Source organism: Scyliorhinus torazame, chromosome 18 (assembly GCF_047496885.1).
Source record: "Scyliorhinus torazame isolate Kashiwa2021f chromosome 18, sScyTor2.1, whole genome shotgun sequence".
Classification (NCBI taxonomy): domain Eukaryota; kingdom Metazoa; phylum Chordata; class Chondrichthyes; order Carcharhiniformes; family Scyliorhinidae; genus Scyliorhinus; species Scyliorhinus torazame.
In genome coordinates, this window is record NC_092724.1 from 41,076,952 (window position 1) to 41,101,572 (window position 24,621).

A 24,621-nucleotide genomic window follows, 5' to 3' on the forward strand; every position below is an offset into this window, starting at 1 on the left:
CCCCACTCCCCATCACCCCACCCCCCCTCCTCCTCCCCATCACCCCCTCCTCCTCCCCCCTCCCCATCACCCCCCCTCCCCCCACCCCCCCTCCCCATCAACCCCACCCCCCTTCTCCCCCTCCCCCCACCACCCCTCCGCCCCACCCTTCCCCCATCACACCCACCCCCCCTCCTCCCTCTCACCCCCACCCCTACCTCCTCCCCCCTCCCCATCACTCCCACCTCCTCCCCCTCCCCATCACCACCACCCCTCCCCATCACCCCCACCCCCTCCTCCCCATCACCCCCACTCCTCCCCATCACCCCCACCCCCCTCCTCCCCATCACCCCCACCCCCCCTCCTCCCCATCATCCCTCCCCATCACCCCCACTCCCCATCACCCCACCCCCCTCCTCCTCCCCACTCCCCACCCCCCTCCTCCTCCCCACTCCCCATCACACCACCCCCCTCCTCCTCCCCCTCCCCATCACCCCCTCCCCTCACCCCCCCTCCCCCTCACCCCCCCTCCCCATCACCCCCCCTCCCCATCACCCCCCCTCCCCATCAACCCCACCCCCCTTCTCCCCCTCCCCCCACCACCCCTCCCATCACCCCCACCCCTCCGCCCCACCCTTCCCCATCACACCCACCCCCCCTCCTCCCTCTCACCCCCACCCCCACCTCCTCCCCCCTCCCCATCGCTCCCACCTCCTCCCCCCTCCCCATCACCACCACCCCTCCCCATCACCCCCACCCCCCACCCTCCCCACCCCTCCCCATCACCCACCCCTCCCCATCACCCTCACCCTCCCCACCCCTCCCCATCACCCACCCCTCCCCATCACCCCCCCCTCCTCCCCATCACCCCCACCCCCCCTCCCCATCAGCCCCAACTCCCCCTCACCCCCCAAACCCATCACCCCCAACTCCCCCTCACCCCCCAAACCCATCACCCCCACTCCCCCCCTCCATCACCCCCAACCCCCTCCTCCCCATCACCCCCATCCCCCTCACCCCCCCCTCCCATCACCATCACCCCCACCTCCTCCCCATCACCCCCCTCCCATCACCATCACCCCCACCTGCTCCCCAACACCCCCCTCCCCATCACCCCCACTCCTCCCCCTCCCCCCCCACTCCTCCCCCTCCCCATCACCCCCACTCCTCCCCCTCCCCATCACCCCCACTCCCTCCCCCCTCCCCATCACCCCCACTCCTCCCCCTCCCCATCACCCCCACTCCTCACCCCTCCCCATCACCCCCACTCCTCCCCATCACCCCCACTCCTCCCCCTCCCCCCCCACTCCTCCCCCTCCCCCCCACTCCTCCCCCTCCCCATCACCCCCACTCCTCCCCCTCCCCATCACCCCCACTCCTCCCCCTCCCCATCACCCCCACTCCTCACCCCTCCCCATCACCCCCACTCCTCCCCACCCCATCACCCCCACTCCTCCCCACCCCATCACCCCCACTCCTCACCCCACCCCCTCCTCCCCATCACCCCACCCCCTCCCCCTCACCCCACCCTCACCCCACCCCACCCCACCCCCCACCCCCTCCTCCCCACCATCACCCCCACCCCCTCCCCATCCCCATCACCCCCACCCCCCCATCACCCTCCTCCCCATCACCCCCAACCCCCCTCCTTCCCCTCCCCATCACACCCACCCACCCTCCTCCCCCTCACCCCCCCCTCCCATCACCATCACCCCCACCTCCTCCCCATCACCCCCTCCCATCACCATCACCCCCACCTCCTCCCCATCACCCCCTCCTCACCACCCCCACCCCCTCCCCATCACCACCACCCCCCATCACCCCCACTCCCCCCCAACCCCCTCCTCCCCATCACCCCCAACCCCCTCCTCCCCCTCCCCATCACCCCCAACCACCTCCTCCCCACCTCCCCCCCTCCCATCACCATCACCCCCACCTCCTCCCCATCACCCCCCTCCTCATCACCCCCACTCCTCCCCATCACCCCTACTCCTCCCCCTCCCCATCACCCCCACTCCCCATCACCCCCACTCCTCCCCCTCCCCATCACCCCCACTCCTCCCCCTCCCCATCACCCCCACTCCTCCCCCTCCCCATCACCCCCACTCCTCCCCCTCCCCATCACCCCCACTCCTCCCCCCTCCCCATCACCCCCACTCCTCCCCCCTCCCCATCACCCCCACTCCTCCCCCCTCCCCATCACCCCCACTCCTCCCCCTCCCCATCACCCCCACTCCTCCACCCTCCCCATCACCCCCACTCCTCCCCCTCCCCATCACCCCCACTCCTCCCCCCTCCCCATCACCCCCACTCCTCCCCCCTCCCCATCACCCCCACTCCTCCCCCCTCCCCATCACCCCCACTCCTCCCCCTCCCCATCACCCCCACTCCTCCCCCTCCCCATCACCCCCACTCCTCCCCCCTCCCCATCACCCCCACTCCTCCCATCCCATCACCCCCACTCCTCCCCATCACCCCACCCACCCCCTCCTCATCACCCCCACCCCAACCCCATCACCCCCACCCCACCCCCTCACCACCCCCACCCCACCCCATCATCCCCACCCCCTCCCGGTCACCCCCACCCCTCCCCCGGTCACCCCCTCCCCGTCACCCCCACCCCTCCTCCCCGTCACCCCCACCCCTCCTCCCCGTCACCCCCACCCCTCCTCCCCGTCACCCCCCACCCCTCCTCCCCGTCACCCCCACCCCTCCTCCCCGTCACCCCCACCCCTCCTCCCCACCCCACCACCCCCACCCCACCACCCCCACCCCCCGTCACCGTCACCCCCGCCCCTCCTCCCCACCCCTCCTCCCCGTCACCCCCACCCCTCCTCCCCGTCACCCCCACCCCTCCTCCCCATCCCCTCCTCCCCACCCCATCCCCTCCTCCCCACCCCCCCACCCCCTCCTCCCCACCCCCCCACCCCCCTCTTCCCACCCCTCCTCCCCGTCACCCCCACCTCCCCTCCACCACCCCCCCCACCTCCCCTCCACCACCCCCCCACCTCCCCTCCACCACCCCCCCGCGGACCGGCTCCCTCCATACACAGGTCATACTCCGTACAGGGAAGGTTCGCTGCCAGGCCCAACTGCCACTGTGCCCACCTATGTCCCTCAGCACTGTCCGCATGGACATTTAGTTCTGGACCCGATCCCGGGCGGGGAGAACGCAGCCACACTCCCCTCACCTGGTAGCCCCGGCTCCCGGCCGCCGCCATCTTACCGCCGAATGTCGTTCCAGAGCGGAAGTGACAGAGGACGCTGGCGCGATGAGGCGGGCGGGAGTGTCACACAGAGCACCCCGTGCTGAGCAATGTTAAAATCCGGGTGAGCGGAGCACGTGCCACCCGGCATATCTGTCCGCTAGCAACTTTCATGTAACCATTTCGATGTGGATAAACATTCCACCACTCTTCAGCAGCTAGGGGCGAAATTATAGAAACTTGCCACAGGGAAATGTAATTGTTCAGGATTTGAAAGCAATGTGTTGTGTGGAGAAAATCATCTTCCTTCTCGATCTTTGCACATTTAACCTCTGGTGACCTCTCGCCAGAAAGAACAAGCGTTTTATCTACTCTTCAAAAGGCGCCAGCTCCAACATCCGCATTAGGGCACCTTAACCTTTGGGCCATTTATAGCATATTGGGAATTGATACAGCAAAAGCAGGAATCACTCGGAGTGAAGGTGGAAAGAAAATCGCGGAGTAGGTCATCGCAGAGGAAGACACATTTCAATCCTGGAGCAAAGGGGAAAATTAGCTGATTAGCAACAGAGGTGTTCCATGGCTGTGTTAAGAATTATTTTTCTTTATTCGGAAGTATAAAAGATTGGGGAGGGGGTGGGGTAAGAGTCAGGGTTCAATTATGGGCAGCACGGTAACGTGGTGGTTAGCACAATTGCTTCACAGCTCCAGGGTCCCAGGTTCGATTCCCGGCTTGGGTCACTGTCTGTGCGGAGTCTGCACATTCTCCCCATGCGTGGGTTTCCTCCGGGTGCTCGGATTTCCTCCCACAATTCAAAGATGTGCAGGTTAGGTGGATTGGCTATACTAAATTGCCCTTAGTGTCCAAAATTGCCCTTAGGGTTGGGTGGGGTTACTGGGTTATGGGGATAGGGTGGAGGTGTGGTCTTGGGTAGGGTGCTCTTTCAAAAGAGCCGGTGCAGACTCAATGGGCCGAATGGCCTCCTTCTGCACTGTAAATTCTATGATAATTAGCTAGGCCAAGTGTGACAGCAAAAATAACCTGTAAGTGTATATAGGATCTTTGGATGAACGAGTTTCGAAAGTTTAGATTATGGCCACAACTGGTGGGGGGTGAAAAACACTGAATGGAGTTCAATAGTAGGCAGAAATGAGATAGGGTCAAGCGATTTGTGGCATTGGAGGTGGGAAAAGTCAGTTTGACAAAGGTAGGAAATCTGAAAGTGGATAGGGCACCATTCCAGAGATGATGTAACCACAGTTGGATAGGTGATTGGAATGAAGCTCGGGCAATCGGAGGATTTGGATTTGTCACAGGTACCAAAGTACAGTTAAAAGTATTGTTCTGCAGTCAAAACAGATCATTTCATTCATGAAAAATATAGGACATAATGTAAATACATAGACATCAGGTGAAGTTTAGAGTGTACTATATTACTCAGGCGAGAAGATGGGTGGCGAGATCAGATCAGTCCATAAGGTCATGCAGGAGTCTGGTAACAGCAGTGAAAAAGCAGTTTTTGAATCTTAGTGTCTGTTCTCAGACTTTTGTATCGCCTGCCCAATGGAAGAGGGAACCTGGGTGGGTGGGGTGTGATTATGCTGCCCGCTTTGGGGTGGTGTAGAGGATTGGTTGATCAACTGTAGCAACAATACTGTTTGTACCTTTGGTTAGGACTGTTTTAGCGCTTGTGAAGGGACAAAAATGACTGGAACACCTTGGATAACACATTCAAGGACCCTTTGGAAAACTGTGGATGCTGGAATCAGAAACCAAAAGAGAAAATGACCCATTCATACTTGTCAAAAGCTTTGACAGTCAGTCATCTGGACTCAAAATGTTAGCTCTTTTCTATCCCTACAGATGTTGCCAGACCTGCTGAGATTTTCCAGCATTTTCTCAGATGGGACAGTTGAGGGCAACAGGGTGACTTTGTTTTGAGCCAGTTAAGAGGACCATTTATACTATCAATGGAACCAAGCAGGAGATTTGGGTGTTCTGTTATAATCTGGTATAAATAAAAGCATAACATTCATGGTTAGGGCGGGTTTGAGGATGGGAAGGGGTAGAATGTTTTGTTTAGTGGGTCAAACTAAAACAGCTAAACGGATAGTCTATCTCAAAGGGCATTTATACAAAGATATGGTAAAAGTAAAATATTTGCTGGTCCAGTGGTGTCTCACAGTTGTGATGTTTGAAGTCTTATTAATACACACCTCACCAATCCAATGCGTACACAATCTCCTTGAGAGGCAATGCATGTCAATTTGGGTAATAACAGAAAATTATCCTCAGGCCCCCATAGCTATCCAGAACGAGTGCTATTCCATCAGTGAAAAACATGTCCAAATTTCATCTGAAATAATACAGCAAATTAGAATTCGCTGCACAAGCCAGTAACCATGCCTCACTGTCCAAAATACCACTTATTAAGAGATTAGAATAAAATACAAACTTATGGGTTTACTATTGGTAATGTTCCTACACAAACTATCAATTGACAATTTATTTTTCACCTTGGATTAGTGCCAGACTAATTTGGAGTTATTCAAGGAAGTCTCAGCCAGAGTGGATAGAAGGGAACCAGTTGTATTTGGACTACTAGAAGGCATTCAACAAGGTACCTCACAAAAGGTTGTCACAAGAGCCTATGGTGTTGGAGGTAGTATATTTGCATGGATAGAGAATTGGCTAATGAACAGGAAACAGCAAATGGAGTTATTTTTCAGGTTGTTGACCTGAACCAGCAGTGTTCCAGGGGCTCAAGTGCTGGGACTGCAACTATTTACAGTATGTATTAATGACTTGGAAGGAAGCAAGCAAAATGTACTGTAGCCAAATTTGCAGAAGACACAAAGAGATAGAAAAGCAAGTTGCGAGAGAGATGCAAACAGTTTGCAAAGATTGATAGATTAAGTGAGCAAAAAGTTGGCAAATTGAGTAAAATGTGGGAAAACGTGAAGTTGTTTATTTTGGAAGGGAGAACAAAAGAACAGCATTATTTAAATAGAGAAAAACTGCAGAAAGCTGCAACACAAAGGGACTTGAGTACATAGAACATAGTGAAGGAGGTCATTCGGCCCATCGAGTCTGCACTAACCCACTTAAGCTCTCACTCCCCCCCCCCTATCCCCGTAACCCAATACCCCTCCTAACCTTTTTGGTCACCAAGGGCAATTTATCATGGCCAATCCAACCAACCTGCACGTCTTTGGACTGTGGGAGGAAACCCACGCAGACACAGGGAGAACGTGCAGACTCCGCACAGTGACCCAGCAGGGAATCGAACCTGGGACCCTGTGCTTGTGCACAAAATAAAAAGCTAGCACATGGGTCAGTAGGTAATCAGGAATGCTAATAGAATGTTGGCCCTTATTTCAAGGGTGTTGGGAGTATATAGGGAAGCCTTGCTGCACCTCTGCTAGGTACTGGTGAGACCACACCTGGAGAACTGTAAGCAGTTTTGGTCCCCTTATTTAAGAAAGATATTATTTCATTAGAGGTGGTTCAGAGAAGGTACATTTGGATGATCCCTGGTATGGAGATTGTCTTGTGAACAAAGGTTGGGACTCTATGGAATTTAGAAGGACGACAGGTGATCTTATTGAAACATATAGGATTCTTTATTTCATATAAATGGAGTACCTAATTATATTCTTTTCCAATCAAGAGTCAATTTAGCGTGGCCAATCCACCTAACCTGCACATCTTTGAGTTGTGGGGTGAAACCCACGCAGACACAGGGAGAATATGTAAACTCTACAGAGTCCTTGTGTACATTTAAGGCTGATATAGATTCTTGTTCAGCAAGGGAATCAAGGGTCACAGGGAAAGGGCAGGAAAGTGGGCGTGTGGAATGTCAGATCAGCCATGATCCTATTGAATGGCAGAGCAGGACCAAGGGGCTGAGCAGCCTGCTCATGTTCCTACTTAGTTTGTACTTTACAAGTTAAAGTGAGACTATATCTATTTTAAGCACAAGGTGTTTAGCAGATTGATTAGCCAATTAAATCAAATTCCTCTCAAAAGTAATGACTAAAATTCTGCCACCATTGTAGTAAATTACTGTTGAAAACGATGCAACTATTTATGCTTCACAGCATAAAACAAAATGACGCAGCCAAAAGCAAATATTCAAATGACCAAAGGTTTAGATAAACAGACACGGTTGGAGGGGTGTCTTGGAAGAGTGAGGTGGAGTGGCAGAATATTGGAAAAGGATTCCCAAGCTTAGAGCCTAGGCAACTGAAGGCAAGGCAATGACAAAGTGATTAGAATCAGCAATTCTCAAGAGGGAAATATTGGATGAGCAGATATCTAGGATTGCATGAGACAGGAAGGGGCGATGCAATGCAAGAATTTTAAAACATGGATGAGGTTTTTAAGATTTTGTTTGAGCAATAGGGGTGATACTTGGAACAGATGGGTGCAAGTTAGAACATGGGCAGCAGTTTTTGATAGTCTCAAATTTAGAGGATGTGGGAGAATAGCCAAGAATGCATTGGAATAGTCAAATGCAGAGGTAACAAAGACATGAACAAGGGTTTCAACAGAGGAGTTAAGGCAGGGTGAAGTAACAGAGGTGGAAATAAGTGATCAGCAAATGTGGCTAGGTGCATGCTCATTTATGGGGTCAAATATGCCACCAAGTTTGCAAAGACTGATTTTATCTGACAGTTGCCAGAGTCAGTAGCTAAAGAAGTTAGTGGAGATCTGAAAACAATGGCTTCAGTCTTCCCAATATTTAATTGGGGGAAATTTCTACTTATGCAGTACTGCATGTCAGATTAGCAGCAACAGTGCAGGGGTTGAGAGTGGTAATGCATCGCTACATCAGCACTGTACATAATTGCTTTCAGATATGTTGCTAAAAGGCAGCATATGAATGAGTGGACACCAGATATAATGGTGCAGGATTTAGAGGAGACTCCATTCCTGTGATATTCTGGTGAGCAGTTAGCAATGTAGGAATGGAACCAGGCACGTAAAGTCCCACCAAGGATGACCAAGTGAAGGTATATTCGGATGAAGATGGTAAGATCAACTCTGTCAAAAGCAGCAGACAGGATAAGGACAGGTTAGTTTACCTAGGTCAGTCATATGGGACTTGTTTCTCTCCTGGTACGGGGGAAACCCAATTGGAGGGATTCAAACATTGGAATGGATTTGGGAGGCAACAACACAAAAGCAGGTTGGAGAGGGAAGTAATTTGCACGGTTGGTGAGTTTTGTTTGAGGGGGTAATGATGACAGATTCAAATGAATGACAAACTTGAATCCAAATCAAACACTTCTTTGCTCGAGAAAATCAGTGCATCAGGATTTGTCTATAATAGATGCTAAACCGCACTGGACAGCCAACTAACAATGCACAACATACACAATTCTAAACTAAGCTTTTAAAATGCTAAGATTTGCAGATAAGTAAATTTTGAAAAGGGGCATATACATTAACAGATAATCAAATACTTCAAAATAAATTAAATCTCAAATCAACAGTCTGTTGATTCCATTGTGATTTTAGAGGTTTGCTGGTATGGTTATAAACAGTGCGTGCATCCTCATCGGAGGTTTAGTTGAGATGGGGAAACAATTAATCTCATTCATTTGGGGCAGCACAGTGGCACTGTTACCTCACGTTGCCAGGGACCCGGGTTCGATCCCAGCCCCGGGTACTGTCCATGTGGCGTTTGCACTTCTCCCAGTGTCTCACCCCCCACAACCCAAAGATGTGTAGGGTAGGTGGATTGGCCGTGCTAAATTGCCCCTTAATTGGGGGGGAAAAATTGTGTTGTCTAAATTTAAAAGAATAATAAACTCATTCATTGGTGTTATAGTGGTTGACGGGGGGGGGGGGGGTTTAGCTCAGTTGACTGGACAGCTGGTTCATGAGCAAGGCCAGCAGCGTGGGTTCAATTCCCATACCAGCTGAGGTTATTAATGAAGGCCCCACCTTTTCAACCTTGCCCCTCGCCTGAGGGGAGGTTAAATCCCCACCAGTCAAGCTCTTCCCCTCAAAAGCGGAAAGCAGCCTATGGTCATCTGAAACTATGGCGACTTCATCTTACCTAGTGGTCAAGATCCCATTTGCAACTTCCTATTACACTTTAATGCTAATGCTGTGTACCAAAGCAAGGAAATAAATCTAGAAAACAATTAAGTTCTATATTAATATCTCAAGATATTTAGCATTATATTGGCAATATTATTAACTGCAGCATAAATTGTGGCAGAATGCTACCTTTTCTTATATCCGTACTACGCAAATTATAAACTATAAACATTTGCAGAATAAGTATCTTAACATCTACAACTATAAAGAAAAATGCAACAAAACAATCTATGCTAGAAGAGAAACAACCTATTTCATTATCAGTATTAAAAGCAGACAACTATTAAAATACATAAATATCCAGAGCAAAGGAGGCATTGTTCAAAAGAACTTATTCAGAACTCTTTTATGCCAAAAGTTGCAGACGTTCTGGATATCAGTAAAATGTATGCAAATTCAACTGTGGAATTGTTCTGCTCCCTTATGCATGACGTGCAATGTTTACAAAATTTCAATATGTAGTTCAAAATAGAAACTCACTGGACACTGCATTACTACTAGCAGAAGCTCCTATATTGAACTTGTATCAAAATATAATCACCAAACACAATAAATAAATTTCCCAAATCACATTTATTATCGAATCACTAATACAGAAGTGTATTTTTCACACTAAATAAAAACAAAATGCAATGTGCACATTGTCAAACTGTCCATTCAATTTTTTTTTTAATGAATGGAACAAAAACACTAAAAGGACAGTTTTACTGTTTGGTCGTTTTAAAAATTCTACTAAAAATGGATTTTAAACATTTCTGTCGAGTCGGACATCAATTTCCCTGCCATAAAGTCGGATTCCATTCATCATCCTGCAGGCACGCTCCGCAGAATCTGGACTCTCAAAACGAACAACACCACAGCCCTTAGACTTGCCATTTTCCATCTTAATATCCGCATAATGCACATATCCTGTATTTAAAAACAAAATCAGCAAACATTGAAATGCCAAGTAGTAAGCTATTTTTTTTAAATTGCGCGTCAGGACCAGTGTTCAATATGGGTTAATTTACAAGGATAGGATTTTCTCAAACCTGCTAAAAGGAAGGCTTGTGTTTTGTCTCAAGATTCTCATTCAAATTAATTACTTTCAAATGCAGCAAAAGGTCTGATACAAATAAGGACGCTACCTTTTCAGTAGAGATATGTGAACTTACCAAATTCACTGAATTTATCTTTCAGCATTTGCCAGGTGATGTCATAAGGGAGCTGAAGAAAAGGTAAAAAAAAATTTCAACACCAAACTGTCTCTACAACTAACATTTCCACATTTATGCAACTTATGCAGTGAACAGAGCTTTAGAACAAAGCTGAGAATCTATGTAAAATCAGGACTTTGCTATTATTCAAAGTCTTTCATTATAACCATATATTTTATAGTAGCTACAGAAACAAAAAAATTATGATTCTTTTATTTCATAGAACAAATAGTGGGAAGGATGTAGAGAAGTAGGGTTGTGTAGACAATATCTTACAGCTCTTGCACTGAGACACTTATAATTACCCCAATATTGAATGGGGCAGCGATCACATTAGGAGCAGGGAAGGAGGTTCAGCAGAATTTCATTCATCGACGTTTCTTTACCAATGAGGAAGGAATTACTCGATCTAGTATTGGGGAATGAAGTGGCTCATGTGGAAAACATCAACTGGGAATATCTTGTATCTTAAAGTTTGTTTTAGCTATAAAGAAAAAGAACAATCTAGAATAAAAACCTTAGCTGGAGGGTGTCTGATTTCAGCCAAGAGGGCAATTTAAAAAAAAATTAGTTTATGGGCTGTTGCTGGCTCGGTCAGTATTTATTGCCAATCCCCAATTGCCCTCGAGAAGGTGGTAGTGCTGGTTGAACTTCTGAAGTAGATTTACCGAGTACTGTTAGGGAGGGGGTACCAGGATTTTGACAGCGATAGTGAAGAAACAGTGTTAAATTTTAAAGACAGGATGGTGAGTGACTTGGAGGGGAACTTCCAAGGTGGGAGTGTTCCCATGATCTGCTGCCCTGGTCCTTCTAGATGGGTCGTGGGTATGGAAGGTGCTGTCTAAGAAGCCTTTGTGAGTTTCTGCAATGCATCTTGTCGATGGTACACATTGTTGCTACTGTGCAATTTGGCCTGCAGTCAGAAATGCAATGAAGCAATGGGAGGACTTCAATGACAATCTATGGGGAAAGGGAGGGCAAGTAAAGACAAGTTCCCTGGAAAATAATGGGAGTTCAAGTGGAAAGGGGATGTTTAAGAAATTAGTTTGATATTACAGGGTTAAATAAGGTTGGACAAAAACAAACAAGTGAAAAAGGAGACAGACAATGACACAGTACTAGAATAGATAAGCCAACAACAGGAGAGAGAATCCAGATAGTCTTCTAAGGGACATTGACATTTAAGTTAAAAAAATTGGAAGGACAGCAGTGGGCTAATTAAGTGGTGGAAGACATGGCTTAGGCTCTAAATGAGTAATTTACTTCAGTGCATACAAAGGAAGATGGATTGCAGCAAAGCAATGGTAAACACGAAAGTAGCTAGGATACTGGTCAAGATAAATATAGATAAGAGATGGTACTAGAAAGGTAGCGGTACTTAAAATGGATGTCATCCAGTTTTGGATTAGAGATTGCTGAGAATTTAGGGTAGAAATTGCAGAGATACTGTCAATCTTTTAATCCTCCTTTGAGACAGGCTTGCACCCAAAGATCACAGGGTTGCAAATGAAACCATTATTCTAAGATGGGAAGAAGGATAAACCTAGCAATTACAGAAACGTTTATTGCACGGAGCAAACTTTTAGAAGCAATGATCAGGTAGAAAGTTAAGTGCCACTTGGATAAGCATTGACCAATAAAAAGGAAAGCCAACAAGGGTGTTATGGCAAATAGCGTTTGACTAATGTGACGGAGTTTCTTGTGGGGGTAACAGAGTATACAAGGTCAGTGCAGTTGGTGTTGCACACGAGACTTCAAAACGCCCCAAGTACAAATTAAGCTGGTTAAGAAAATTGAAGCCAATAGGATAAGATGGTCAGTTGCAGAATGGATACAAAATTGGCTACAAGACAGAAAACAGGTGGCTGCTTTTCAGCCTGAAGGGAGATGTCCTGTAAAGTTCTCAACCCTCAAATAGGATGACTGCTGTGTTTTTAAAAATATATACATTAATGACTTGGACTTAGAGGATATTAATGGCTGGGACAAAGTGCCTGCTCTGTGCTGTACTTTTCTACAATTCTATGATCTAGAAGAATTTAGAGATTGAAATACAGCAATTAGAAAAGGAGTCAGTTTAAGCAGTTTGCAGATCAGTCAAGTCATTAACTTCTTCCTGATTGAACTATTTCTTTCCTACCTTTACGTAGTTTATCATGTACTAAACTGTTTATCTCAGTTTTAAGCTCAAATGACATTACAAGTGAACTGTTAACTTGTTAACTGCAATTCCCGTTTAGAATTTTCTTTAAAATGGAGAAAAATATACTCACATTTCGAACAAATATTTGACAGATTCTTCTTGAAGTAATATTTCCGGTACCAGTTCCCATTGATCCTCCTCCAAAGTTCCCACTGAAACGATTACGATCCATTTCTGCAGACTTGTCAAAACCTCCAGCCATTCCAGAACCCATACGATCCATACCGCCACCCATTCTATCAGCATTTTGGCCCATCCAGTCCATTCCAGGTCCTGGTCCCGGTCCCATGCGGTCAACATTTGATGCCATCCCAGAGCCCATGTTGGATCCAATTCTGTCCATTCCCAGGCCAGTTCTATCCATAGCACCGCCCATACGATCCATTCCAGGTCCCATACGATCCATGTTATCCATACCAATGCCTCCACCCATTTTATTCATTGCTCCCATTCCAATACCTATGGAGGGAAAAACAATTAAACCATGCAAAATCTTTTGGGTGCATTATAATGCAGATTGCCTGTGTTTAATATTATTGCTTCCCAGTTTGAGGCTTTTTATTTAAACAAAGGATCAGGCACCATATTCATTCAGTCCTAACAATGGAAATGCTTTGGCTGCACATCACTTGCCTTAGATACTGCAGGTCCAATTCTTCAAATAAAGTCACTCCACATTTTACAGGATAAAGATATCCAGCTCACAATTGGGGAACAAAAACAAGTAACTGCCTCAGTTTGATCCCTGGAAATTTGCCTTCCCCTTATTACAGCCACCCTCCCCCATCCCAACCAAAAGAGCTGTCTGGTAGGAAGCATTAGTGGAGTACTTCTCAAATTATTCCCCTGCTGTGACCCCATTTTGACACGGAAAATTATCCCCAGAATACAAGTATAGAGGTTGGGGGAGAGGGGTGGTGTCCATGTGAAAGAAAGATATATGTGGGAGGGCCTGGAGAGTTTAAAACTGCAACGGCTTCAAAAGCTGGGAGGGGTTTGTTGCAGACAGCCATGTTTATTTCCTGTACTCTTTTGTAGGCTCAGCTGGATGCAGCAATCGGGCCTTGGAGCTCATTTCATTAGGTCACATTCACTTAACCATAGCAAGAAAAAAATGGTGTGCACGCTTGTCATTGGGCCTCTGAGCCGATGCCAGCACTTGCCCACTGGTGTGAATGCGCCACAGATGCTATTGATTCCACAGAGGAGAGTTTGTGACCACTGGGGGGCTGTGACCCACTGTTTCAGAACCCCTGCCTGAGTAGATGAATTAATTAAACTTTAAAATAGTAGACAATCCCCTTTTTGCAGCAAAATCTTCATCTCAAATGCGCATTTCAAAAAGTATACCCCCCTCTTCTTAGGGGGCCTCTTGGAAACAAAAATCAATTAAAACTTAAACTAAACATCTGGAGGGGAGGAGGAGAGAAAATATAGTATGTGGGTAATAGGCCAATTTAAATCATCTTTTGACCATTTAAAAATATTCTCTATTCATTATTAATGGATCTCCCATAGCCTTGCCCATGGAATGGCAAGATGAAGAAAAGTTTTCGTATGTGGTACTACTGCAGTATGGTTACTGCACTTTCTAAGTTTGCAAAGCTCCATCCAGTGGCAGAAGTATACAGCAGCAGGTATGACCACCACAAGAAAAGGAATAGGCAAATATGGAATGCTTCATATTCACTGCTAAACAATGAGATAAAGAGATTCCACATTTCACAGCCTAATGCTACTTCACAAGGACACCGATCATTCAGCCCCTCAATTTACAGTAGATTAATTGAAAAATTGCACATCGGAGCAGGAAAGATAGTGGGAATGTTTAACTACGATGTGACTTTGGGGCAGCACGGTGGCGCAGAGAGTTAGCCCTGCTGCCTCACGGCGGCAAGCTCCCAGTTTCGATCCCGGCTTGGAGTCACTGCCCGTGTGTTTGCGTAGGGTTCACCCCCACAACTCAAAGATGTGCAGGATAGGTGGATTGGCCACGCTAAATTGCCCCTTAATTGGAAAAATGAATTGGGTACTCTAAATTTATAAAAACAAAAAAACCTATGTGGTTTTAACTACAATTTGTATCACTGCAGAGGAACTAACTGCACGCTGGAAATGACTTTTTAAACATTACATATAAAAGTTCCCTACATGTCTACTTTAATCATCACCATGATCTGGAAGAAACTATACATTGTTCTCCTAGTGTCTGTGTGGGTTTCACCCTCTCAACCCAGATGTGCAGGGTAGGTGGATTGGCCACTCTAAATTGCCCCTTAATTGGGAAAAAATAATTGAATACTCTAAAAAAAATGTTAAAGAACCTTTGATTCAAGGCTTAAAACGGTTTCTTGTGGATTACTCCATATTGCAACTGTTCACTCTCCATACCCTTGGTGTTTGCCCAAATACAGCTTTACAGCCAAGATGCATTATTTATTGCCATTTTAATTTTCAAAATGTACCCTAAAATATTTATTTGCAGCACATTTATTTGCTGCACTTGCGTAACACCCCTATTCTGTTTTGATTATACAGAAATCAAAAGTGTAAATGTACTTACCCATGCCTGTTCCCATGCCTGGTGTACCAGCAGCCATGCCACCACTCATCCCACCAGCTAGAACAGGAAATTTAAAAATGTTATGCAAATCAAACTTCACGAGAAAGTGCTGTAATGTCATCAGGAACTAGTTTATATTTTTTTCTATCTGCAAGATTTACAAGTTGAGAGTGTCCCTCCACTAACTCACTTGCACCTTGGAATTGCTTAACAAATTTAATCTTTTATGGCCCAGTAAGTTTATACAGCTGAACCACAAGTACCAGGAAATTCCATGGTCCACAGCCAAGTCTGCATTATCATCTCAGGGAGGCCAGCGGGATTGGCTGCTTCAATTGCCCTCAGCATCTAGAGATAGGGGAAAAAAGTAACCAAGGTTCCTAATTCTGACCAAGTGCAAGTATGTGGATTCCCAGTGACAGTATGGTCAGGTTTAACCATAATGTTCGCTGTGGCTAAACAGGAAGGAACAGGTTCAATTTTTCAAAGATAAAACGATTCAACTCAAGCACTTGGAATCTAATTAAGGGTCTCAAGTTAAACAAGTATAAGATAAACTAAAACTAAAGTAAATCACAATCTCTTCTAAAACGAGTCACATTGGAAGTCCCTTACACAGAAGCAACTTTTCATAAAAACTGGTCCTCCGTGTCACTCTCCATTTAAACTCATTCCCATACTGAAGACAACAAAATACCAAAAGCAACATTTATCAGATGGCAGGAACAAGTAGCTATGGATGCAGATTATTGCAGCAATCTAGCAATAGAAAGTATCAAAAATAGGGAAGAGAAAGCAGAGAGCTCAGTTTAATGTTGAAGCGCAGGCCTATAAAAGACAACAAATTAACCTGGTCACAATTTTGGCCTGGATTTTCAGAAACAGCAAGCCCACCGTTATAAATTTAAAGTGGAACCAACGTCCACACATTTTCTTTTGCAAAATACATGATTCAAATATAGCCAATTGAACTTACCCATTCCTCCACCAAAGGAATCCCCATATCCACGAGACATTCCCATATCATTTCTACCAAAATCCCGGTCAAAGCCACTGCCACCCATTCCTCCACCGCTGCCAGGACCATACATTCCTCCTTGGTACATGTCTGCAAGCCATAAAGTATGCTAATAAATAAATTGCATATTTTCAAAGTGTCCCCACCTTCAAATGTTTACTGATAAACATGTCAGAACAAAGTATCTACAAACAAACACATGTTAAATATGCTCAGTAATTCAGTCCAGGCAAACTCAACCAAATACACCAGTGCCATAATTGGCAACTTTTTATACATTCACCTTTTACACACCAGAGTATTAGCATATCGGTTTTACATACTGAAATATCATTATTATACAGCCATTTTTAAACACCCAGCAGTTCCATTTTAAGTTCCTCGTTTATGTATATGCACACATGGTCAGGCTTAGCCAGGATGTTCGCTTTGGTCTCTATTGATTTTATATACATAGTAAAATATCGCTAATGACCTTTTAGGGGCAGCATGGTGGCAGTGGTTAGCACAGTCACCTCACAGCGCCGAGGACCCAGGTTCAATCCTGGCCCCGGGTCACTGTCAGTGTGGTGTTTGCGCATTCTCCCAGTGTTTGCGTGGGTCTCACCCCACAACCCAACATGTGCAGGGTAGGTGAACCGGCCACGTTTCATTGACCCTTAATTGGAAAAAAAAACCTAATGACCTTTAAACATGTCAAAACCCTCAGGCAAAAAAGTAGTTAATCCAGATTCAACTCTTCTCAATATTCATTTTACAAACTACAACTTCCCAAATGGCCGAAGCTGATTCACTAAGTATGCCGGCCATACAAATCAAGAATGGTGCAGGTCTGAGAAGCATTATGTAATCTTAACTTGTGGTGATAAATTACCCAAGTGTGATACGGTTGGGGATAGACATCTTCAGCCAGGGTTCCTACTTCTAATCACTATCCAGTTTGGAAAACCTTTAGCTCAACTGTACTGTGGACCTACCTCCACTCCCCTAAAAATAATCACTGCTAATACCTCAATGTCTTAGGCTCATACATTAATAAAACCATTTATTTCAAAGTTTCTATTATACCGAGTTACATACATCATCTCCATTATAATAAAAGTTGCATAAAGGCGAGCAGAGAACTGCTTTTCTACTGTAAACCCTAATGTATTAACATTTGATGTATTGCCATACCAACTCCAGGAAGGCAAATTAATTTTCACTTCAGTGATCAATTTTCCAAAATAAACTTGTTATTCACATATTTACCTTACATTTACACATGTTGGAAATTCTCTCATTTTTAAGGGCACCACCTCCAAGAAATCCTCCATGATCCATATTTGAAATTCATGCAGTAAATAAGCAATTAATTTAAGAGGCAGTTATGGCACAGTGGTAATGTCACTAATCCAGAGGCCCAGCTTAATGGAACATGGGTTCAAATCCCACCATGGCGGCTGGTAGCATTTAAATTCATTAATAAATCTGGAATATAAAACTGGTCCCAGTAATGGTGACCATGACAATTATAATCAAATTGTTCTAAAATCCCACCTGGTTCACTAATGTCCTTTAGGGAAGGAAATCTGCCATTCTTCCAGGTCTGTCCTACATGCGACTCCAGACCCATGCAATGTGGTAGACTCAGAAATAGCCGAGCAAGTCACTCCGTTCAAGGAAAATAAGGCATGGCAACAAATGCCGGTCCAGTAATGCCCATATTCCATGAAATAATTTTACCAAGGAAAGAACATGACAGGTTTTTACACAAGACCCTCAGGCACCAGGATAAAGACCAATAATATCACAGAAACTCCCAGCATCAACTGCATGTGCTCAAGAACTTGGCCCGGCATAAAGTTGATCTATACACTTATATTCACGGAATCTTTCTAGTCTGTGAACTTACCTCCCATGCCACCGCCCATTCCTCCTCCGCCAACAGGTCCTCTAAAATCATCCATTCCTCCTGATCCTGGATGGAGAAATTATATGAACATGCGTAATGCAGGATTATTCAAAAGTAGTTATGTTTTGATAAAAGTAAACATTAGGAGCACAATCTTACTTTTCCCTGCCCTCAGTCCTAAGGTAGATCCATTCACTAATACACAGCTCAGTCTGGTCACTTAGCCCAAAAAAAAAACTCTCCACTCCAGCAGGGACCCTGCTGCCAGGCATATGCTGTACCACAGTGAAGTACTATCATGTAAAGAGCAAATTAATAACTTGCCTCTGGTCTTTGGGAAGATGCACCTCTTCACCTTATTGGCCAGCGAGTGAAGCAAAGCCCATCTATTTAGCTAAAAACTCAAATAGTTACACAAACATAAATCTTACCTCCCATTCTCCCCATGTTCATTCCTGGGCCAAATCTCCCCATGTTGTCCATTCCACCTCCGCCACCATATGGACCATCCATGCCTGAAAGTTAAGAAAAACTTCAGATTTGACTTTTAATTTCAAAGATTTCAATGTTCACAGCTATGTAAGCCTAGCATTCATTAGACTAGCTCTGGTATTGCTGTGTGCTACAGGGTGGCACAGTAGTTAGCACTGCTGCCTCACAGCACCAGGGACCCAGGCTCGATTCCAGCCTTGGGTCACTGAGTGGAGTTTGTACACTCTCCCTGTGTCTGTATGGTTTGATTAGAGTTCAATATGACTCTTCAGAACTGGAGAGGGGTAGGAATATGATGGGTTTTATACTGTTAAAAAGGAGGGGCAGTTGGAGCAAAATAGGTCAGGGATAGGTTGGGGAGGGGGAGGAGATAAAATGGCTAAAGATGCAATGGAATACAAGCAAAGGGAGTGGAATTGAGAGTATTAAAGACAGAGTAACGTTAATCGCAGAATAAATGTCAGCACTGTTTGAAATCAAAAGCATGAGAACTATTTCAAGGGGAAACAATCAAAACGGACATAGTTTCCGAATTGCTGAAATTAATTTAAGTCCAGAAGGCTGTAAAATGCCTAATCAGAAGATGAGGTGCAGTTCCTCCAACTTGCATTGAGCTTCACTGAAATACTAGCAGACCAAAATGAGAGCATGTGTAAAATGGTAAATTAAATGGCAAGTGACCAGATGGTTGGAGTCAAGCCTGTGGACTGCAGTATTCCTCCACAAAGCCCTCATCCAGTCTGCATTTAGTCTCCCAATGTAGAGGAGATCGCATTATGAGCAGCAAATCAGAAGTACCAGTAAATCGTTGCTTTACCTGGAAGGGGTGTTTAAGACCTTGCAGAGAGGAGGAAGGACATTAAGGGGCAGGTGTTATATCTCTTGCGATGGAGATGAGGTGTTGGGGGTAATAACAGGAGTGAACCAGGGTGTTGCGGAGGGAACGGACATTTAGAATGCTGACAGGGAGGCGAGGGGAAGATGTGCTTGGTAGTGGTATCATGCTGGCAGAAACTGAGAGGATAATGCTTTGAATATGGAGGCTTGTGGGGTGGAACGGGCCAAGGAACCCAATGATGGTTCTGGGAGGTGTAGAGGCCGGCAGAGTCCATGTTGGAAGCACCATTGTAGAAGATAGCGTAATCACAACCATGTAAAAGTGAGAAACGGGTGGAAATTGTAAGCAAAATTGGTTAATTTTTCCCATCAGCACCGATAGTCATTAATGTAATGGGGAGGAAAGTTGTAGGTGAGGGCCTAGTAGGACCAGAACTAGCAATATTCCACAAACCCCACAAAACTACAGGCAGAACAAGGACCCGTTGCCCATAGCCACACCTTTTATTTGGAAGAATGGAAACAAGTTAAGGGGAAATTGTTCAAGAACAAGTTCAGTCAGGAGGGTGACGGTGGTAGATGTGGACTGTTTGAACCTCCATTTCAGGAAGTTTTAATACCAAATGCTATTGTAAAGACGTGACCAAAAATGTGACAACGGGCAGTTTGTGGATAGGAATTACCTCTGAAGATCTTGTGCAGACATTACAATTCCAACAAATACAGCCATAAGTTCAGAACAATATAGTAAACTCCCATACAAAGTTTACACTACCTTGACTGAACCAATCCACAAAAGATTACAGGCATTAAGTATTATTTTCCCCCAATTCATTTATATTGGACATGAATCCCTGCAAGATGTGTTTTACTTCCCACTTAACAATGACCCAATTTAACTGTTTGAGGTTACAGGTTAGCCCAGTTGTGGAATATCAAAACTAAGATGCCTCACATATGCCATTTTTAAAAAAAAATTGTTCATAGGTTGTGGGTGTCTCTGGCTGAGATTATTGCCCATCCCCCAATTGCCCTAGAGGGGGCATTTAAAAGTCAACCACATTGCTGTGGATCTGGAGTCACATATAGGTCAGACCAGGTAAGGATGGCAATTAGCTTCCCTAAAGGGCATTCGTGAACTGGGTGGGGTTTTAACAACAATCAACAATTCAGACTTTTAATGCCATTTATAAAAAAAAAATTCAATGCAAATCTCACCATCTACCATGGCAGGATTCAAACCGGGGTCCCCAGAGTATTACCCTAGGTCTCTGCAATGCTAGTCCAGTGAAAATACCTCTACGCCAATGCCTCTATTCTTTGAGGAACACTTTGATGTTCATTAAAAAGGGAGAAACACAACACTTTGCAATAGAGGTCACCATAGTGTATAAATACAGGGCTCAATATAACAAAAATGTCAACAAATGATTAATGTGTCTGAACACTCTTGTAAAGCACTCAAAAATGTTAAAATTGGGCAGCATGGTGGCGCAGTGGGTTAGCCTGCTGCTTCACGGCACTGAGGTCCCAGGTTCGATCCCGGCCCTGGGTCACTGTCTGTGTAGAGTTTGCACATTCTCCCCGTGTTTGCGTGGGTTTCCCCCCAACAAACCAAAGATGCGCAGGCTAGGTGGACACTAAATAGCCTCTTAAATGGAAAAATATTAATTGGGTAATCTAAATTAATTTTAAAATGTTAAAATTATATATTGTGCCAAGACATTAAATATTCCAGTGGCTATAGGAAGAATGGAGATGAGAAACATATCAACCATGATTGAATGGAGAGCAGACATATTCCCCAGTTTCTCTGTCTGTTAACTTTGACAGAGTCATCGGACTCAAAACTGTAGCCACCTGGGTTGGCCAACTCCCGACGTAAAATGGAGAACAGCAAAGGCTGCAGGGAAATTCAGCCAACAGAGGCAGAAACTTTTACTGTGTTTACTGTGTATTAAACTCTGCAAAAGCCCAGACAGCATCGATACAAGCAGCCATCTGCATAATAATGTAGCAGCCATCTACATACTAATGAGCGATCCCCGGGTACAATTGAAACATTTGGGATAAACCAAGCCAAGCCAGACTCCCCGGCGCCAGCAGGAGCCAACACAAGAGGTTAACGGACACCTCAAGACCGCCCATCGATCAGGGAACCGCTCCAGTATTGGAGAAATCGAACCAAGCGATTGGAATGAAGTCCAATCACTTGGAACCAGGTACAGGATCCGCCCTGAAAGGCGGGAAGCCCCTGGGGACTATAAAGTAAGGCCCCCAAGTTCAAATCGTCCTTCTTGACCGGGTCACTCAGCAACACGAACCAACCCTTAACAGTGACCGGTTCAGCTGCCACCAAGAGCCAGTAAGTCTTAAGTCAACGCTCGCTACGAGATAGGCGCTCCTAGCTACCAGTCCGTACCAACTTTGAATACCGCAGACTCAGAACCCGAACGAAAGGCCATTTGTTCCCCTGACCTGGTGGGCCAGTCCAAAGCTAAGTACAGGCCTATTAGTTGTAGAAGTAGCTTAGAAGTAGAATTTATGCCTGAGTAGCGATTACTGTGTATAATAAATGTGCTTTGATTTGAATCTTACTAATTGGTGTATTGAGTTATTGATCATTACTTGAACTTGAACCTCGTGGCGGTATCATAAAGATACCTGGCGACTCGAGAGCAAAGGTTATAAAACAGAGCCAATTGAACCAACCAAAAGTTAGCAACAAAACGTTAGCTCTTTTCTCCCCCTACAGATGCTGCCAGACCTGCTGAGATTTTCCAGCATTTGCTCTTTCGTCACATTAAATATTCGATCTGAATGCCTGAATTGATTGCAACTTGTTATCTATTGCACCATGCAAATGATGTCTTGATGCGGGGCAGCACGGTGGCAGTGGTTAGTACTGCTGCCTCACGGCACCGAGGTCCCAGGTTCGATCCCGCTGTGTCACTGTCCATGTGGAGTTTGCACTTTCTCCATGCGTTTGCGTGGGTTTCGCCCCACAACCCAAAGATGTGCAGGGTAGGTGGATTGACCATGCTAAATTGCCCCTTAATTAGAAAAAATGAATTGGGTACTCTCAACTTTTTAAAAACATAAATGTCTTAAAACAGATGTGCGGACAAGCAAAAAGCTCCCAGTATGTTAAAACAAATCAGCCAGTTGGAACAGGAGCTTTGCCCGTGTTGAGATATGTAAATCTCACCCAGTATCAATTTCAGCCAACCCATGTAAATCAAGTGTTGTTGACTGGAAACCAATACTGTAGATACCAGTCTCATGCAGTTTAAGTTTGGATTTATAGTGACGTTACCACAAGGTATGTACTTTAAATCTTTTCCAGAGTTTCCAGATTAGATTTCTTAATCTCCGGTTAATCTTTTGCAACAAGAAAATATTGTAACTGCAGCATCCAGCAAATCAACTAATGAGCCTGCAATAAAGTCAACTTTACATAAAAGCTCCAATTGCCTCTTCTATACTTACCACCTCCTCCCATCCGATTCATGCCGCCAAATCCCATTCCATCCATGCCCATACCTGTCAGAAGGAGCAAAGATTCTGTAATACTATTCAAAACATTCCTTTTTCACCATGTTGAATACACATGGGCTGAATACAAATATGTAAACATACAAGTATGGACCACTAACATTTTACAGTTCAGTAAGCAGAGCCGTCATCAGTTTTAAATTCCCTTATGACTAAACTATATTTTGTGATTAAAAAGCCTGACTACAGAAGCTGATTATTCAAATATGCAGTTAGCATAGCACCGGCAGGTGGGCAAATAATAAACAGCCTGGGCTTCCTTATTTAGGGATCAATGGGTCATGGGAATTTGATTTTTTTAAATAACGGTGATGGTTTTAAAAAAAGGTAATTAGGGCTTTATTCAACCCAAATGAGGGGGGACACGGTGCAGTGGTTAGCACTGCTGCCTCAGCACCGAGGACCCAGGTCCATTTCCGGCCCAGGGTCACTGTCCGTGTGGAGTTTTCACATTCTCCCCATGTCTGCTTGGATTTTACCCCACAACCCAAAGATGTGCAGAGTAGGTGGACTGGCCACGCTAAATTGCCCCTTATTTGGAAAATTAAAAATAAAAATTTCAACCCAAATGTTCTACTTCCCACATTTTGGATTGGAACATTTCAGCTAGCCCCAACCCAAGTCATTTAGAGCAAAGCAGATCACGTGCCATCTCAATAGTTGTCCCTCCTCTATCTTTGCCACACTTATATCACCAATAATGGCCGTGAACACAGCAGAGTGATTGTTTTCCATTTTCTTGCATGCGTTGTGTGGAAGTGGGTTGCCTACTTCCAAAATCATTTGTTGCATCAATCACTGAGGTGCAGTGGATGATTTGTAAAGTTTTCATTTTCTGGGGCTAGTGGTCACAAAGCAATAATCCCCTATTATCTGTTCATGGGATACATTTGACTATGACAAGCTCACTTTATTGTCTGGAGTTCCCTACAGAAGTGCTGGTGCCTTTCAACCACAGCAGTACTCACGCCAGGGCGGCTTCTGTATGGTGTGAAGTAGACTATTTCAACAACAACAAAGGAACATTGATATATGTCCAAATCAGGATCATATACAATTTAGAGAACTTTGTGCAAACACAATGCTGATGCACTTACTCTTCAGTGCTCACGATTCTACAAAGTCATGTTCATAAATTATGAAGAGTACGCTGGCTCTGCCCAGTGCTTATAGTTATGGCCTTTTGGTTGGTCCATTTAAGCTTCTGGTCAGTGGTGAGCCAAGTTGTTGATGGGTTTACCGTTGAAGTTCAAGGGGATTATAGTTCTACATCTCTCATTGGAGATGGTCACTGAGGAATTTGAGTAGAAATGTCATTTTATGTATGAAATAACCACTAGGCTTCGGGCTTCAAGTCCTGCTGAGGGTGACACAACCAGTTTAACCAAGAGGTGTTGAAATAAAGCTGGAGACTGGATTAGAAAATGTCAATCCCGTTCCTGATTTATGATGGAGGGATAGTCACTGATGAATCAACTGAAAATAGCTGGGTTTGTGACAGTGCAGCACGTGGAAACATCCTTGTGCTACAAGGATTGATCTCCAAAATCCATAACCATCCTCCTA

General features: G+C 45.5%; 2 protein-coding genes across 3 annotated transcripts in view; both read right to left on the reverse strand.

The window, feature by feature from the left end:
• timm44 (translocase of inner mitochondrial membrane 44 homolog (yeast)) overlaps positions 1–3,245 on the reverse strand; it is a 133,823-nt gene extending 130,578 nt beyond the window's left edge. The window contains exon 1 of one of the 2 annotated variants that reach the window (XM_072482643.1): positions 3,171–3,245. In XM_072482643.1, coding sequence (XP_072338744.1) covers positions 3,171–3,200 — 30 coding nt within the window. In that variant the 5' untranslated portion in view covers positions 3,201–3,245. Of the gene's footprint in view, positions 1–3,087; positions 3,107–3,170 lie in introns of those variants that run through there. The other variant, XM_072482644.1, reaches the window with a different exon arrangement.
• Positions 3,246–9,851: 6,606 nt separating this feature from the next.
• The window catches only part of LOC140395157 (myelin expression factor 2-like), a 38,606-nt gene continuing 23,836 nt past the window's right edge, over positions 9,852–24,621 (reverse strand). The window contains exons 11-18 of the mRNA XM_072482646.1: positions 22,990–23,043; positions 18,603–18,686; positions 18,172–18,237; positions 16,236–16,367; positions 15,260–15,316; positions 12,767–13,155; positions 10,452–10,503; positions 9,852–10,206 (exon numbers count right to left, since the gene is read on the reverse strand). Of these exons, the coding sequence (XP_072338747.1) occupies positions 10,043–10,206; positions 10,452–10,503; positions 12,767–13,155; positions 15,260–15,316; positions 16,236–16,367; positions 18,172–18,237; positions 18,603–18,686; positions 22,990–23,043 (998 nt within the window). The 3' untranslated portion in view covers positions 9,852–10,042. The remainder of the gene's footprint in view (positions 10,207–10,451; positions 10,504–12,766; positions 13,156–15,259; positions 15,317–16,235; positions 16,368–18,171; positions 18,238–18,602; positions 18,687–22,989; positions 23,044–24,621) is intronic.